General features: G+C 43.4%; 1 protein-coding gene across 2 annotated transcripts in view; it reads right to left on the bottom strand.

Moving 5' to 3' along the window:
* Positions 1–14825, bottom strand: part of VCL (vinculin) — a 63691-nt gene extending 48866 nt beyond the window's left edge. For both annotated transcript variants that reach the window (XM_075717392.1, XM_075717393.1), the window contains exon 1: positions 14658–14825. In XM_075717392.1, coding sequence (XP_075573507.1) covers positions 14658–14825 — 168 coding nt within the window. The remainder of the gene's footprint in view (positions 1–14657) is intronic.
* Positions 14826–17077: the final 2252 nt, after the last annotated feature.

Genomic DNA, 17077 nt, shown 5'->3' with positions numbered 1-17077 from the left:
GCAAGTATCTATTTCCATTACCTTGATGGGTTACAAAAACTAAGTGGATTTAGTGCTAAACAGTGTACTGAGGTAGAGAAGGAATACGTAAGAGATGCTACCTTGATCTATTTACTCAAGTCAACCTGCAAATGCAGGAACTAGACAGTTCTGCCCCTCATTGACTTTGTTTAATCCTAGTGTTTCCCTTGAGGGAAACATACTTATCTAAAATTAGCTTTATTGATAAAGTAAAATTTTTTACCGAGTTTTTATTATTATATTAAAAACATCTTCATTTGTTCACTAATATGTGGCTGAAGCAACAGAAACTCCCAGCAGTCACCTTTTGGCATAAGCCCTCCCACAGTAAATGTTTCTTCACCAGCAAGATACGTACTAACATGGTATTTCATAGTGATCATCCACCTTTAGCATATTCGACAATTTGTCTTTCCTAGGAGTCTCATTTTACTTGACTAACAGTTAATTCAAGTGTACAATAAGTTAATGGTGTAAAGCATCGTTCACATGTTAAATGTGATGTTTTAATTAGCTACAACAATATCTAGTTACATTAAATAGAATAAGGACTAGAAATGGTGGGCTGTTTTCCAAGGGACGGTGCTCATTTACAGCACCATTAAAAACTTAAGTGTGTCAGAAACTTGATATTATGCAATTGTTTTCCAGCTTGATTTTGCCTCCAGTGCTTGTGACCACTTGTACCAGCTCTGCAAGGAATTCAGCATGTAGAAGACAACGCGCCTATGTGCGGAGTCATCACAAAGAATTTGCAAGCTATTACAAAGCAGCCACTCAGCAAAAATAGCTGATAGAGGATATTAAAAATCAAACAAAGAAATGTCTGTTCTGGCATTAGTTCTGAGTTAGATGAAGACTTACTCTACTGTTAAAATTAGTTTTTAATAAAACTTAAACTTACTATGTGGTCAAGTAACAAACTACTTTTGACATCCAAAAAATCTTTAAAAACAACTACTTTCAACAGCATTTGCTATTTCTTGACTTACACTGAAAAAGAAAGTTACTCTTTGAAAAGATTAAGCTGTAAAGGCTAAACTATGGCATAGCAGCAGATGTTACCAATGTAGCCAGGATCTTGTACTATGGGATGACATAACCAGTAAGAGTGGTACAGTCTAACCAATTCCTAGCTGTCAGTAGTTCCTTTGAGAAATTAGGTCTGTAGAATGAATTAAACGGTAATAATTGTTCTGAGTGAGAATTTTTGTCTTCCACGCCATCTTGAGTAGAATCTACTCTTAGCCACTTCTACAGTCTATATTCAGCAATTAAAACCCATTTCCACCCAAAACAGTGCTGGAGCCAAAAAATTCTAAAACAGTGCTTTGAACTAACATTAATGTACATTACGTTCTACTTCTCTATGTTTGTCCAATTAAAGCATTATGAAAGCATTACTCTTACTCTTGCAGTCCCTACTGGAAAGCTTAGTTCACATAATATTGAAACCTGTGGGACTTTTCTATGTACCAGTGGAATTGTTTGGCCCTATTACTGTAGACAGTAGCATCTGAACATCCTTGACTGGATGGACAGACTTTCTCAGTGTAGCTCTGTAACATGAAGCTACTACTATTCTTCACTGAAGCAAAGGGGGGAAAAAATCAGGTAGTGTAAGCAAGCAACTTGAAGGTTACAATCCAGTACATACAAATATGTAGGCTTAAACTGCTTATTTTATTAAGCTTTCACAATTGGCAAAGCTGGCTAAAGTCTGGATTCACCTCTTGCATACAAAAGGGATAATCCTAGTCACCGTTAGGTCAAAGTTGTACAGAAGTAAAGCATCTATAAACTTTTCTTAAAACTTAATCTCTAATTTGACACTGAATCATAAACAAACATCAGAAGGTTCAACTTCTTTAAAATGGAAGTTTTTTTTCCACTGGAATTTGTTAGCATTTTAGAGCTCCATTGTGGCAGGCACTGTACAAATACATAACATTATCCAGTCCACATATAACAGCAGACCATTGCTGTGTCACATTAGAATAATGTTGACAAAAATCAACTCCATATTAGAATAAGGACATTAAAGTGCCACCAACACTTCATAGTATATAATTGCTACCACTTTGAGAAGTTGTAGGTGCCATTTCTAACTGTTTAAACCCTCTTAGAAGTTTAACAGAAATTAATGAAAAAATCCTTTAAATCTTTGTAAGCTAAACATATTTAGAGATATAGTTCCTTTACCTGCTACAAGAATGTGGTTGAAAAGAGAAACAGCAGCATTGCTGCAAATCTGACTAAATGCATCTCCTACAACAGGAAGCTACACTTGTTCCCAGCAACATTTTGTCTTATTTGAGGAAGTTGCTCCAAATTTAAAAGCAATGGAACAGAAGTGAACCACCCTTCTGAGCAGCCATTATACTATATCAAATAGAAATGCAAGTTTTTGGGCCAGCTAACAAGCTAACTGGAAAACCTGTCCGAAGAAAGTAATTACACTCAGTTGTGAAAGCAGAAGCTAGATCCATGAAGTTTACAAACACCCTCACAGCTTACCTCCTCCATTGCCACACTGACAAGGTAAGTTATCAGCATCATCAAAATATCTACAACTAATAAGCCACGTACAGGGAAGTTTGCTCTTTGCAAGAAAGAAGAAGTGCAAGACAACTATGTAAAAACCTGCCACAACACAACTCTTTGTAGCAGTTAGTAACTGCTTCAGGGTCACAAAGTCTCTTTAGTATTTCACTATCCTGAGTAATTGGAGAACAGGTCAGAGACTCCAACTGCCCTCCCCCCAAATTGGCAGAGCAAAATTTTTATGCCAGACAACAACAAATTGAGAGAGAAACCGCTTCATATTCTATAGCTTTGAACTATGATAATCACCGATATCAAGCTGGAAAGATTAAAAAAAAAATCAGATGAACAGAAAAATACATTCTTTCCTGCTGCATGGGGGGTGGGGTGGGCTCGGCTGGTCTGATCACTCAAGTGCCAGTGAAGTCTAGTCAGAGAGCTAAGGAATGCAGGTTTTCTCCAGCTTTAACTTAAGAGAAGTAAAAGAAATGCTATGCTATTACTTTCCCCCGCCCCCCAGAGAAAGACTGAAGTCAAGCTGACACCCAACTAAAATTGATGAGGTTCCCACTCTTCCCACCCCTTGATTTTTTTGAGAAAAGGGGAACTTTTATAAGAATCAAGCAGCACTTTTTCAACTGCTACAGTTAAGTGAGTTGTTTGGCAGTTACTAGCCCTTCACAATCAAATTTTTTTTTTGGTCATTCTATCAGGGCAAGCTAAATAAAAAGTGACCTTTTCACTACTGCTATGCAGTTCAAGAGAAACTCCATTTGTTTATCTGTTATTCAGCACAACTATTATCTGTAAAAGCTGCAAGGACAGCGAGGCTTGTGAAAGTGATTCTTAGTGTGGTTCAACAAACACTAGTCAGTTTGCCAACTTGTTCTCTTTCCTAAAACCTCATCAAAGTTATGCAGTAATTTAAGAAAGTGTTTTTACACTTGAGAATAAATTCTCTTTGAAGTATTGCATGGTTTTGTGGCCTTTGTGTAACCAAATCAGCTTTTGAAGGCTTAGCTGAAGGATACTTAGACACATGTATACACATTCAGAGGCTGAAATGGGAAACATCTTTTGAGATCAATCTCGAACAAAATTACAAAGAAAAAGATTTTAAAAGTAAATAGATACACCAGAGAAAGTAATCTGCACAGTAACTTCTCAGTGGGTGCTTGAAGCAGCATTTTTTTTATAGTGGTAACCCTTAAGATAAACATTCAGTACATCACACACACATGTTAAAAATTTCGCCTAAGCAAGTTTAGATGACTACATGGGTATATGTTAGCAACTGACAAGGTTTCCATAGCGTGTAAATAGGAAGGTTGAACATGCCAGCTTGCATACAGCTAAACCTTAGCACTAATTGTTTCATTCAGTTATGTACTACTATATCCTATTTTGAGATTAACAGTTTAACGATTCTTTGCCTATGCACAGAGAGATATTTTACTCACTCATGAGAAGTTCATTTTTTCAAAACCTAACTGAATTTGTGGTCACCAGAAAACAAATCCACCCAAAAACTCTTGCAACTTACAAGTTATCTGGCTGTCACATGTACTGACTATCAGTTTGGTTGAAGTCTGTTTCTGCTTCTTCCAAGGAAGTATTTGTGCAGGCAAACAAAACAAGGCCTGCATAAGAAAAGAAAGTTTTATTAATACTTCCCTCCTCAAGAACAGTTGCAATATGCAGCCTCTTCCAAACTCAGGAAAAGGTTTGAAGACAGAGAAGAAGCATCTCAGCTAGAATAACTGAAGTTCCAGATGACAGCTTTTAATAGCTTCCCTGCTTGACAGGAGAAATCTTCACAGTCTTCTGCAGCCAAAGAACTGATACCCAGAAAATGGCTGAAAGATGAGAACAGGCAAGGAAGTTGATATGGACTTTCCTGGTTCAGCCTTTAATAAGCCTCTCATTTTGATGCACCTGCTCCTTACATTATATGGCAACTGTTTGACAAGAATATAAAAAAAAAAAAGATGCAAGAGAACAGTCATTACCATTTGCCATCACACAATGACTTAGCTAAGGTGACACTTGTGACTTATCCAGTACAGGCCCGAGTGCTCCTCATCAATTCAGGGCTACAAAATAACCACCATCTCTCATACTGCCACTGTGGCACTTCTGTGACTATACCTGTTAAAGAAATTAATTTCTATAGTTATTTTCTTGTGCCCTGTTTAGCATTTAAGGATGGACAGGCTTGTCTCTATAGTCCATACAGAGACTCAGCTACTAAAATGCAGTTCAAGTTTAATACTGTTATACTTTACTGTTCCCACAAACAGAAGATAAACATCGAAAAGAACACACAGTCTGGTACTGTCATCCATGTGTCCATTGAAAAGAAAAGACAAAAAGCAATCTTTTCTATCACCTCCTCTAAAAAGATGCAGTGTTGGATAAACACCATCACAAGAATATTAAGTACTCCTGAATATCCTTATGAACTGCAAATGCATTTACATTCATTACAGAACAAGGTTTTTGGTCTTTGCCTACTGCCAACCTGAACTGAGACTGACTTGAAATAGTCTGTACCTTTTAGGACAGTTGAAGAATTTAGGCAATTTTGGAATTACCGTACAAGGTTTACTGTATCCTAACTAAGTGACTGAAAACTGTCACAACTCCAGTTTGTAGAGCAGTGAGACCAGAACAGCTGCAGCATACCCAGACATTTTAAGCTGCATACACAAAGATATCCAAGCATAAAGCTTGTAAAACTAGCCAAAGCAGTACTTCTCCATTCTGTTATTCATCATTTCATTTATGCACCATATTTACCTGAGGACAAAGATCAAGCATGATAGTTGCTCAAGTCAAACCTTCTTAGGCCATCACAGAAAACCAGTTTAATATGAAGATTGTTACCTCCAGTGCAATGAGAAATACTACACTTTTCTTATCACACAATGTAAGCTCTAAATACCATCTTCCGTTAGTAGATAGATACAGATTGAGGAGCCAAAGAGAGGAGGCACTCTGCTGTTAGAAACAAGAAAGAACTGGTTGGGAATGCAAAGCTCAGGTGCAACCTTAGCTGCACTGACCATGAGATGGTGGAATTCAGGATCCTGAAAGGAAGAAACAAGACAAATCAGACCCCAGGCTTCAAGAGAACAGCCTTTGGCCTCTTCAGGGACCTGCTTGGAGAAATCCCATGCGATACAGTCTTAGAAAGAAGAAAGGTTCTGGAGCACTGGTTGATTTTCAAGGATCACCTCACTCAGAAGGGTTCACCCTGATGAGCAGGAAGTCAAGCAAAGGTGGCAGGACGTCTGCATGGATGAACAGAATGCTGACAAAGCTGACATGAAAAGTAGGCACACAAGAGGTAGATGCATGGACAGGTGACTCAGGAGGAATAGAGAGATGCTACCTAAGCATACAGGGATGGGGCGCACCCCAAAGTCAAATCCAGTGAGGGACACAAAGGACAACAAAAAATGCTTATTTAAATGCAGCAGCAAAATGAAGACTAGGTAAAACATGGGCCCACTGCTGAATAGATGGGGAGCCTGATGACAACATGGAAAAGGCTGAAGTACTCAATACCTTCTTTACTGAGAAGATCTGCCTTCAGCAACCCCAGGTCCCCAAGATGCACTGAAAGTTTGGCACAAGGAAAACTTACCCTCAGTGAAAGATGATCAGGTTACATTTGCAATTCTGTGGGTGTAACCGTTGATGGAAAAGGCAATGCGGTTTTATTACAAAAGGTCTCTTCACAAGGATTCTAAGCCAACAGCACAAGACACACAAGTTTTCTACAGGAACAGCTTGTTTTGGTTCTCCACTCTAGTGGAAAATCCTGCCAGGAATCATCAGTTTTTCTACCTTACTCATGAAGTCAGGGGGTACTGGGAAACTTTGACACATGTTCTCTCAGTGAGGGAAAGAGTTAAAGATCATCATCATTTAAGAGTCAATATGAGCTGACAGTTTCAGTAATCATGGAAAGCCTTTGGGAGTTAAGAGGGTTTTTTTTCCTTCTTTCCCCTTTCATCAGCCAGTATTGTTGTCCACTGATCATTATTCATAATGCAAATAATTACTCTGAAGCATCAGAACAAGATATTTGTTCCAAAGAGAGTTTTTCAGTACATTTTCATAGAAAACTTTGATTCTCATCTCAGGACAGGGGCAAGTACAAGTCATACCTCAGTAGACTTGAATTATTAGGCAAAGTAAACAAAGGATAGGTTTGCCCTCTCTACTGATTCTCTATCCAGTTTTTCATATTCTTACAAATGCACTAGGGCCTGAAATTACTACAGGGACAAACTACACCTACTTCCAAATATTATGCACAGTTTCCCCCCCCCACCCCACCAATGCAGTTTTGCTCATGTTTTAAGGAGATACTTATTGGTGAAATATTTGTAACTGAAAAGAAGATCCAGCCTTTATTTTATCATTTCATCTCTCCACGCAGCAAGTCATCCTGTATCCACAAAGTGTCTTCTGAAATGCAGATAGTTACAATAACCACTCATCTGTGGTGCACTTCCATGCATCAACACAAGTTATTCCTTTAGACTCCAATTACAGGACATTATTTAGGGTTAATTCACTCTTACCTGATGTTTAGTTGTATAATTTCTTCCTTAACTTTTATTACAATTAATTTAGTGGATGCACTTATAACAGTTATTAGTTATAAAGATGATACTTTACTGTTCAAATTAGATAGCAACAATGCTCCCTAGTAAGAGCTCCTATTGCTGTGTTTAAAGATAAGTGCCAGGAAGGTTATCATTTTGCAGGGATTAAGAACCATGGCCACAGAGGCAAGTTCTGTATCAAGAATGGCTTCTCAGTATTTAACTGAGCAATTGATAGAATAGAATTTGTGTCACTAGAGAAAAAAAACCACATTACATTGCAATGTTTCTTGATGTCTAGTTTGCCACTCTGACTTGCTTTTCAGAGTGAGAAATGGCAGCAGAAGATATTACTAACAGTAGATACGTTGTCTTCACATTTGAGGTGAAAAATACAAAGCCAGTAAGACTTAGTAAAACAATGCAGTCAGACACAAGAGCTTAGGAACAACACATACAAGCTGTACAACAGAGAAGTAGGGATAAAAAGCTAGTCTTAGCTGTATGTGAAGCCACTACCAAAATTAAGCAGTACTCAAGGCAAGGATTGGCTAGGACTGGCCCATTCTCTCCTTCAGAAAAGTCTTGGCAAAAAAGTGTCATTTGGCTTTTATTTAAGAATTCTAGCAGATTTGGAACAAGAAACATACCCTAGCATTTGCAACCACCAGCTAATGATTTCAGGCATCATTTCCAGTAACTAGCATTAACACCACATGTTTGCTTACACATGTCTAAAACCACTGCTTGGTTCTACCTCTCTCCAGTCCTCTCAAAGACTTGCTTTATCAATCCAAATTTCAGCTACATTGGAAAGGGGAAAACACCTGCAAGTTACCCCACTGACACTCTGAAGCTACACATTTCTAAGTGTAAAACGTACCGAACCATGTTTTATTTGGTTCACTGTTTTATTAAACTCTGTAAAAGGAATTCCATGTCTGTAGTCCAATACCATGATGTGGAGAAAAATATCTCCTTGTTTCAAAGCACAAAGCAAAACTACATGACACTCTAAAGTTACAAGAAGTCAGGAACAAGAATAAATTGCTACATATTGGCCCTTAATATGGATTTAACAACTCCTCCCTCACTGGCGTAATTCACTTATGCAGCAGAAAGCATATGTTAAGTTTTCCAGAGGAGGAGTAGTATATACCATATTGTTGGCATATGGAATTTTTTAGTCCAACTGCCACTTTAAGGTTATCCATTCCATAATAATATTCTCAGTTTTTAAGCCCAAAAAGCAAGCTGCATGTAATTACTAATGGAGGCATTCACCATCTCCATGCACATTTAAAGGAACATAGAACAAAAGATTCTTTTTAAAGCTGATGGAAGAGACTGGTATAAATTAAGTCGCCAAACATGATAATAGAAGAAAGAGATTATTCCTTTCAAACCAGAAGCTGATTTATCACTTATGTAAAGATAATTCCTAACAGATAAAAGCAAGAAAGAATTTTATGATGTGCTTTTGTTACTACAAAGTTGTTTTCTGTCTGATTAATCATTAATCACTCTTCTCCCTGTCCCTCCCATACACACACCCTAATGGGCTTCACACACTTTCTCAGAGCATATGGCCACGGTTCCCACAATATAGTAAGTTATCCCCAAAGAAATTGCAGGTACACTGAAGTATAATGTTCTACTTCAAAAATTAAGGAAATTTGTATTATTTAAAAAATACTCTCAATACTAATCACGAGTTTCTACTAAACACAGACAAGACCTAGAAACCTATAATGAAAAGGCTTATTCTCTCATGAGATCATCAGTGCTCTTCTAGTACTCTCACTCACCTGTCACTAAGTTTAAGTTCTGTAGAGTTCAGATGAACTGCTGTAACAGCCCATTTCTTTCAGCTTAAAGATATTCCAATACTATAAACTGGAGATGGGGAGGTGCAGATCTCCACATATCCCATGACAAGTTACAAACATCAAGAAAAAAGATTCAGAAAGTTACTACAACCCTTTGAGAGCCACCTCTTGTGCTGTGCAGAAAATTTTGCAAGGACAAAGCTTACCTTTTTCCTTTCTTCTCCATCCTTTTCCAAGATAAATATATAAACATAAAATATTGCAAGCTAATTTTTCCTCTCAAAAGAGAGAAACATTAAGCTGTCCTCAACAGCTCACGCCTCTCTTGTGTACCCTGAGATACAGGCAAGTGAGCTATGCCAGAAGAAAGCTTAGGGATGAGGAAGCTGTTTTACCGTCCACTCTCCACAACAGTCAGACCATTTCTCCTCACACTAAGTGTTTAGCCATGTATTTGACTTCTGCTGCTGCAATCATGACAAGGATTTCAAGGCAGGCTGCATTTTTCACAAATTAACTTATATAGGTGATTTGTAAGCTGGTGGTTTGCAGGTGTTGGTAGGCAATTCACAGCCTGTCCAGGGAAAATGCACAGCTCTTTCTGCATGGCCCTGCAACCCCAGGCAACTTCTCACTTGCCAGAGGCCCATGGATATGCACATAGAACATGCCCGTTGCTTCAGGTGATTACTTCTTCATCCACTAGGATTAGCTAGAACAGCTGCTACGGCTGCACTAAATGCAACTCTTCCACAGTTAAGTTTGGTTGGTTGGTTGGTTTGTTTTAAGTTTTCTGTCACTGCTTAAGTCCTGGTAGAGTTTCACCTGTTTTGAGAGTAATCTGTGTGGTTTCAGTTGTGCCTAGATGGGGTGGGCTTCAGCTAGTGGTAGTTTAAAGAGACTGACCTCACAACTTCAAGGAAGCGACAAATGAATGACATGAATGACTGTTTGACCCAGTGCCATAGAGTGTTGTTCTCATCAAGTACGATCTCCAGTTAAGCTTAATCTTACTCTAGACTGCATTTATTTACTTTTAAAAATAGTGCTTGGCCCTGCTCTACTTAAAGGAAACATCTGATAAACCACAAGACAGGATATTTATAAGCTAACAGACCCTTACTGATGATTAGCCTGACCTGCTAGCTGTTGTCAGTGACCAAGACACAGGAAGATGTCAGTATAGTTTCATAAGCCTCCAAATCTCAGTAGGTAAATCAAGGCATATCACAGCATCCACAAAGAACACATTCTTGAGAAATGCAAGTTAACAATTTAATAGAGAGTGAAGCAATTTTTCCCCATAAGAAATAATGTAATAGAAACTGGATGCATGTAGACACTTAAGAAACATATAGATTCAAATACAAAAGGACAGCACCTATAGCATGGAGGATGGAAAGGCAGAAGCTGCATCATCACCTAGACAAGTGCTGGCCTTTCAGAGCAGATCTCTATTCTGAAAGATCTCAGCCACTTCATTTGTGACCGTGTCTTAAAATATATGAGCGCTTCACACCAGTGTCACTTTCCTCAGATGTCTCAGACTCAGTCAAAATGAAGGACAGAAAAACAGGGTAATGGTCAGGCATCTGGTCTCAGGCAAAGCAGGCCAGATCTTTCAGAGCACTGACCTGGTTCAATGACCCTGCCTCTGAAAAGCCAACATCTCCCCGAGTTGCTGATCCCGCTCCAGTATTTAAGTTATGCATACTTCCTGAGTCCCTTCTCAGGTTCCCCTCTATTACCTTAATTCTCATGCACAGAATTACTTCCCTACCTGTCAAACTCAGCAGCTTCACCCATGGTACTGTTGGTATTTGTCAGAGGAGCAGCAACACTGTTCTGAAGCACTTATTTCCAAAACAGTGGAGAAAAGTGACAAGAGTAGGCTATGCCTGTATTGACAGAGAGCCAGGATCCATACAAGGCAACAAGTGAATGGAGTTTAACACATCAGCATAGAATTTGCTTTCTCTGCTTGGCAGTAATATAACATTACTCTGAACATAATGCTTGTAAATTCACTGCTAGGAAGTAGAGATCTTCCTCCTTCATGAAATGAAGTTCTTTTATATGATGTATGTGATAGGTTTAAGTTTTCTGCGTCATCATTAGTGATCTTTGATAGAAATCCCTCTTTTTTAAAATAGGCTAAAAGTTTGATGAATGTTTTATTAAAAAAATTAGAAAACCACCATATGGTTCATTTCCTCCCAATGAGGTTTGACCAATTAGAATTCAGAATTTCACTTCACTGCCCACTAAACTAATAGTGTGTTTACCAAGCTCCAAGTTATTCCCTGCCTATTGGGCTTGCCTATTTCCACACCCTCAACCAGTTCTGCTGTCTTACAGTGTTACATCTTTAGCTACAAGAAATACCAAACCAAATCCCAACCCTCCCATAAGAGGCACACATCCATTCCAAATATCAGCCAACAAAAACATTAAGATCTTCAGTTAAAAAAGGACCAATTTAGTACATTATTAATCTTGTGATATTAATCTGAAGCCTCTCCCTCAAATTCTTGGCTCCAGTCAAAGGTTATTTTTGTGCAAAAAAGCTTCTGCCATTTACATCTACGTGTAAAAATTTTGCATGGGCAACATGTACCTTATCTCACAGTTAAAAAATTTCATCAAATTACTTCAAAACAATTTGAGGGTGTTCTGCAAAAGCTATCCCCTAACAGAATATTCAAGATACAGTAGGTTCAAACTGTCACATATTGGGAACTAGTACGGAAATGCAGAATACCAAGTCTTTGGTATTTACCATGGGAAAGAGACTAACTTGCAAAGACTTAGTTATTTCATTAGCTTCAACAAAGACTTGGACTATCTCTTACCTAGGATTACTTTACAACTAGGTTCTGACAAAGAACCATCCCTACAGTAGGTCTACAGTTGGGTGTGCAAAGCAAACAATCCTACGGCTGAGTGTGCAAACATTACATTAAAAAAACATTAAACTTAACATAGCTTCAGGCAAACCTTAAAATACAGCACATCCACTTCTGACAGAAAATACAGAAATGCATGCTGAATGGCAAACTGAAGGAAAAGTTTGCATATAAAAGTCTGTAGTTAAGTTATCTAGGAGAAGGTCTCCCTCCTTTTAACTCATCTAATAGTCTTAATTTAAGACTCTCGCATCTACCTACCTCTGTTCCATCTCAGATATAGTGCATCCTTTTAAGTCCATCTCAGGAATGTCAACAAAATAAACTAAGTTACTGCACGTGGCTCCTTCCTCATAGCCATTTTCTCATTTCCTAGCACATTTCCCCACACAGCGCGTCTCCTAGGCCTTGCACAGGAATGGGTCTCAGCACTTCAAACACTGCTACCAGCAGTTACTTACAGATGCAATAGTTACATGAATTAAATATTGCATCTTCCAAACTGTGGAGTCCTCACTATAGGCTGGGGAGCTGGAGAATGGTGCTGCTGTGCGTGACAAGTTATCGCTGAAAAACTTCTCTGCTGGTCAGTACTTACCATTGTGTACACTTTGTGATACTCATGCTACACAGAGAACCCTGGGCAGACAGCAAGCAACACAAAGAGCTAGCAGCTACATTACTGTCCTGGTTGTACTGACAATTCCATCTTTGCTGTCACCTGTGAAGCCACCTGAAGGGCTGCAATCAGATAACCTTTCTGCACAAATATTCCTGCTCCTGTGAAACCGCAGTTTCACAAATCACCTTTACACAGAATGATGCACTGAAAAGACAGCTCCAGATAGGAAAGAGAACTTTAATTCTGTATTTTTCCTAATGTAGTCAGAGCTGTGTTCTACCAGATCAGGGCATCGTCCCTGTAAGTATCACCTCAGATTACACCACTTCTATTTGCTCTGTATGAATTAAGACAGAAAAATAATTCAACAGTCTTTCCTTTCATCTAGCTAGCAGGCCAGGAAAAAAAAAAACAAAACCACCCAGAGGCTTCCAAACCAGTCCAAAATGAAAGAAAAGCTGGCATCCACAAGCTGCAGAAAGAAACTAATTCTGTTTCTGCATTTCCCTAATAAATGCTACTTTATCAGATCAGGTTTCTTTTGAGAGGAAGGGGGGGAGTGAAAATAGTCACACAACCCAGCAATACAGGCTAAGCTCAGAGAGGCAAAGCATTCTTCTGAAGCCTTCCTTTCAAGGAAAAGTATTTCCTACACTCAGGCTTCACACCCTTACAGCCAATGCACTTACTATATCAGTTCATTGCTGCAAACTGACTATTCTTCATAAAAAACAAGAGTTTCAGCTACAGTCAGCAAGAAGGACAAGTATTCCAGACAGTACCTCCTGTAAAATTCACGGAGTCATAGGAACCAAGAGTTGTAGTTACACTGTAACAGACTGCAAAACCTCAAAATGGCAAGTTACTATAGCAGTAGCAAGTACTACAGGCCAAAATCTGATAAACACATCACGTACATCAGTCATCTTGACAGCTACTTATACCCACAAGCCTCATGACTTCAGTGCATTTTACATCACTTAACAGTGACTCAATATTTTAACTGTATGCAGCTATTTAATTTTAAGGTAAAGTTTGATGGCAAGGGGTATTGCTTGCCATGAATGACTTAAGAATTTTATAGGATTCAAAGTAAGCAAGTAACCTTTGATGTTCAAAAATGAACTCTGAGCATCTGTAAATGAACTTAACAGAAGTACAAGGTAAGTATTACCAGGTAATTCTTAATGAAACGGAGGAGTATGCAACACTGCAGTGCTTTCTCTATCAAGAAATTTCTGCCTTGCAACAGTTTGCTATTCTTTTGATGCAGCTGGTTATAAAAGTACTAATATAACTAAAACATCTCAAATGTATTGGTCATTTCCACTTCTCAGTCCGGAATGTCCACATTGCAAATACTCGGATCTCAGCGAGACACGCTACGTATAGCTGCTTTCAAGAAGCCGAGAGATTCAAGCCGATTTTCAGCCACCTTTAGCTTCCCACAAGCAAAGAGTAACTCCCACTCGAGGCTATGTAACAAACAGAACAAACTACAGCTCCAAACTTTGCCTAGAAGCGACAGGTCTGTCCCTCCTCGACGCCTGCGCTGGTAACGAACTGCCAGCCTTCGCCAATATAAAAATCACTATCAAATGCCTGGGAGGTTTGGGGTGGGGTTTGGGGTTTTTTTTTTTTTTTTTAGGATAGGATCACACCAAGTAAGTGTTTTGCCTTTCGTAGCGCACACGCTTAGAAGAGGAGTTTCCGAGACAGCACAAAAGCACCCAGAGACACCTGTGAGGCGCGCCAGGGCGCGCTCCGCAGCACTTCGACGGGATGTTGGCCCTCAGGTGGGGAAAAGACACACTTCTTCGGCCATAAAGATGGTGAACGACTCGCCGTTCCGGACAACTCATCGCTCTGCAGCACGGCTCGCCGGGCTCCCTCGCCGGCCGGGGCGGGAACAGCCGGAGGCGGCTTGCAGACAGGAGCCGCAGAGGTCCAGAAAGGCTCCCAGCCTAACCCCTTCCCGGCCGCCGCTGCGGGCGGCACCCCGGGGAAGCCGGCCCGCCTCGGGGAGCCCCTCTGCGCGACCGGCCGGGCCGGCGGGCTCCGCGGCACCCCGCAGCTGCTCCCGCCAGGAGGAGGCGGGCCGGCCGCCGCTACTCACCCGCACCAGGTTGCTGACAGCGGCCTGCACGGCCGACACGGGGGCGGTGAGGTCCGGAATGGCCTTGCCGTCCACCTCCCCCTCCTCGTGCATGATGACCAGGTGGGAGATCTGCTGGGCCACCGGCTCCAGGATGCTCTCGATGGTGCGCGTGTGGAAGACGGGCATGGCGGCGGCGGGGGGGGGCCGGGGCCCGAAGTCCGCACAAACTCCTGGCAAACTCTGTCCCTGCGGGCTGGCGCCCCACACAGAAAGCCGCGGCCTCCGCGCGAGGAGGGAAACGGGGAAGGAGAGGAACACGAACGACCCCTCGGCCCCCCCCTCGCCCCTCGGCGGATGGCAGCAGCCCGGAGAAGCGGCTCCCGCTGCGGGCTCGCGGAGGCGGGACTCGAACTCGCTGCCCCGCTGCCTCCCCCCGGCAGCGCCCACCCGCACTGGCACCGCTCCTCAGCCAGGCGGCGGCTTTTCAACCACCACAACCTACCCCTCCCGCGGCTCCCCGCCCCCTCGGCCGCCCTCGCCCAATGGCCGGGCAGGGACCGCCGCTCCCAGTGGTGCGATGCCGCGTCCGTCAACATTCCAGAGCCTCCCTCCCCCCCCGCCGCCTATTCCCGCACCACCCGCCTGCCTAACCAAGCTTGGTTGCGCGGGCGCTGGTTTCCCAGCGTTGGGATGACGTCAGGCATTCTGGTGTCCATATAAGGAGAGGATTAAAGCCGGGGTGCCGGGATAGCGGCCGGGGGAGCGGGGGCGAGGGCGAGGGCGGCGGCGGGATTCCTGCGCCCCGCCCCGCCCCTCCGGCGGCAGAAGTTTGGCCCGCCGGGCTGCGTGTGGCCGGGAGTAACTGGGGGGGGGGGTGGCGCCCCTCGCCCGCTTCCCCCCGTTCCCAGAGGATTCCCGGGGGAGCGCTCCTCGCGCCGCTGGCGTGCCCCGCTTCCCCCCCCCGCCCCCGCCGGCTGCCGCCCTCGCGCGCCCCTCTCCCCCCTCAGGGCGCCCGCAGACGGCCCGGCACGGCCCAGCCTGGCACCGCACGACACGGCCCGGCCCGGCACAGCACGGCCTGGCCCGGCACGCCCCGGGCGCGGCCCCAACCGCTTCCGCCCCCCCTGCCGGGGAGCAGTGGCGGGAGGCGGCGGGGGCCGCTGCGCGGGGGGGGGGGGGCGCTTCCCGCCCGCCGCTTCCCGCCTGAGGGGGGTGCGGGAGGGGCGCCCCTGCTCGCCGCCGGCCGCCCCTCTGAGGCTGAGGGGAGACGGCGGAGGCCGCCACCGCGGCACCGCTCCGTCGGGCGGGGGCTGTGCGACGACCCGCTGCCCGGGCCGGCCGGGAGCGCCGAGCGGGGGCAGAGCGATCCGCTGCCCCCGGCTTTGCCGTTACAGCCTCTGGTGGCGACGGCGGCACGGGCGCGGGAGCTCGTTTAAATACATTTAGGTGAGCGGCGTGGCTGTGGGGGAAGGAATACACACCGTAGCCGGAGAGGAGGAGAAATTCGCCCCTTCCCGGGACGCTAAGGTTGGAGCGGGGCCGGGCGGCCCTCAGCGGCGGCGGCCCTCGCCGGCTGCCCGCCTGCCGCCCCCCGCCGCCTGGCAGCGCCGGGGCTTGGCGAGGCCGCTGTCCCGAGGCCTGCAAATCCCACGGCCGGTCTCGCCAAAAGTTAGGGGGTGAGCTCAGAGCGCGCTACATTGCCTGCTCCCCGGTGCTGCCCGTGCGGTGTCTCTGGTGAGACTGGCGCTACTCATGGCGGTAAAATAAAGCGTGGAGTAAGGGGTTACAAGGACTGCGGGCTGTTCTTCCCTTCCTTGATAACACGAGCACAGAATTAGATTTGGAAAACTTACTGGCTTTAACGCGTTTTTCTCTTTGTCCTGGTGCTGCTCTTTTTAAGCTATAAAGCAAGGTTTCTGTCAGACTGGCTTTCACTCCTAAGTTTCAGGCCAAAGAGTACGCTCTCTGTGCAATGTTGAACGCAGCCCGTCCTACGGCAAGCACAGGGGCCTCCAGAGCGAGCAATTCAATCAGTGAGGCTTCTTGGCGTGCGCCAGGATCTGTCTTTACAACTTCTAGTACCGGAGTTGTCATTGTTGGAGTTACAGTTACAAGTCGTAGGCCTAACAGCTGAGAAAACCAGATTTTATGCAAGGTTAGAAATCTTAGTAACACCTTTAGCTCTGAATTTCTTTTTTTTGTTGTTCTGTTTTCTTTTAGCGTGCTAGGTTGTTAGCTATTGGCCATATAGCATTGTGCTTGTCGTTTCTAGTATATGCATTCCCAGCAGTGCCTCTTTAGCGTACTATGGATCAGTAACAACGAGCACGCATAAAAATCCTTCCGGATACTAATGTGCAGCAGCTGGGAATTACAAAAAGCAATTAGTCCTTGTTATGAACTAATAATCTGCTAAATTCCATTTTGGGGAAGTATGC

This window comes from Pelecanus crispus, chromosome 10, assembly GCF_030463565.1.
Source record: "Pelecanus crispus isolate bPelCri1 chromosome 10, bPelCri1.pri, whole genome shotgun sequence".
NCBI lineage: Eukaryota > Metazoa > Chordata > Aves > Pelecaniformes > Pelecanidae > Pelecanus > Pelecanus crispus.
Note: the sequence above shows the minus strand (reverse complement) of the source record. Positions and strands in the feature narration are given on the sequence as shown.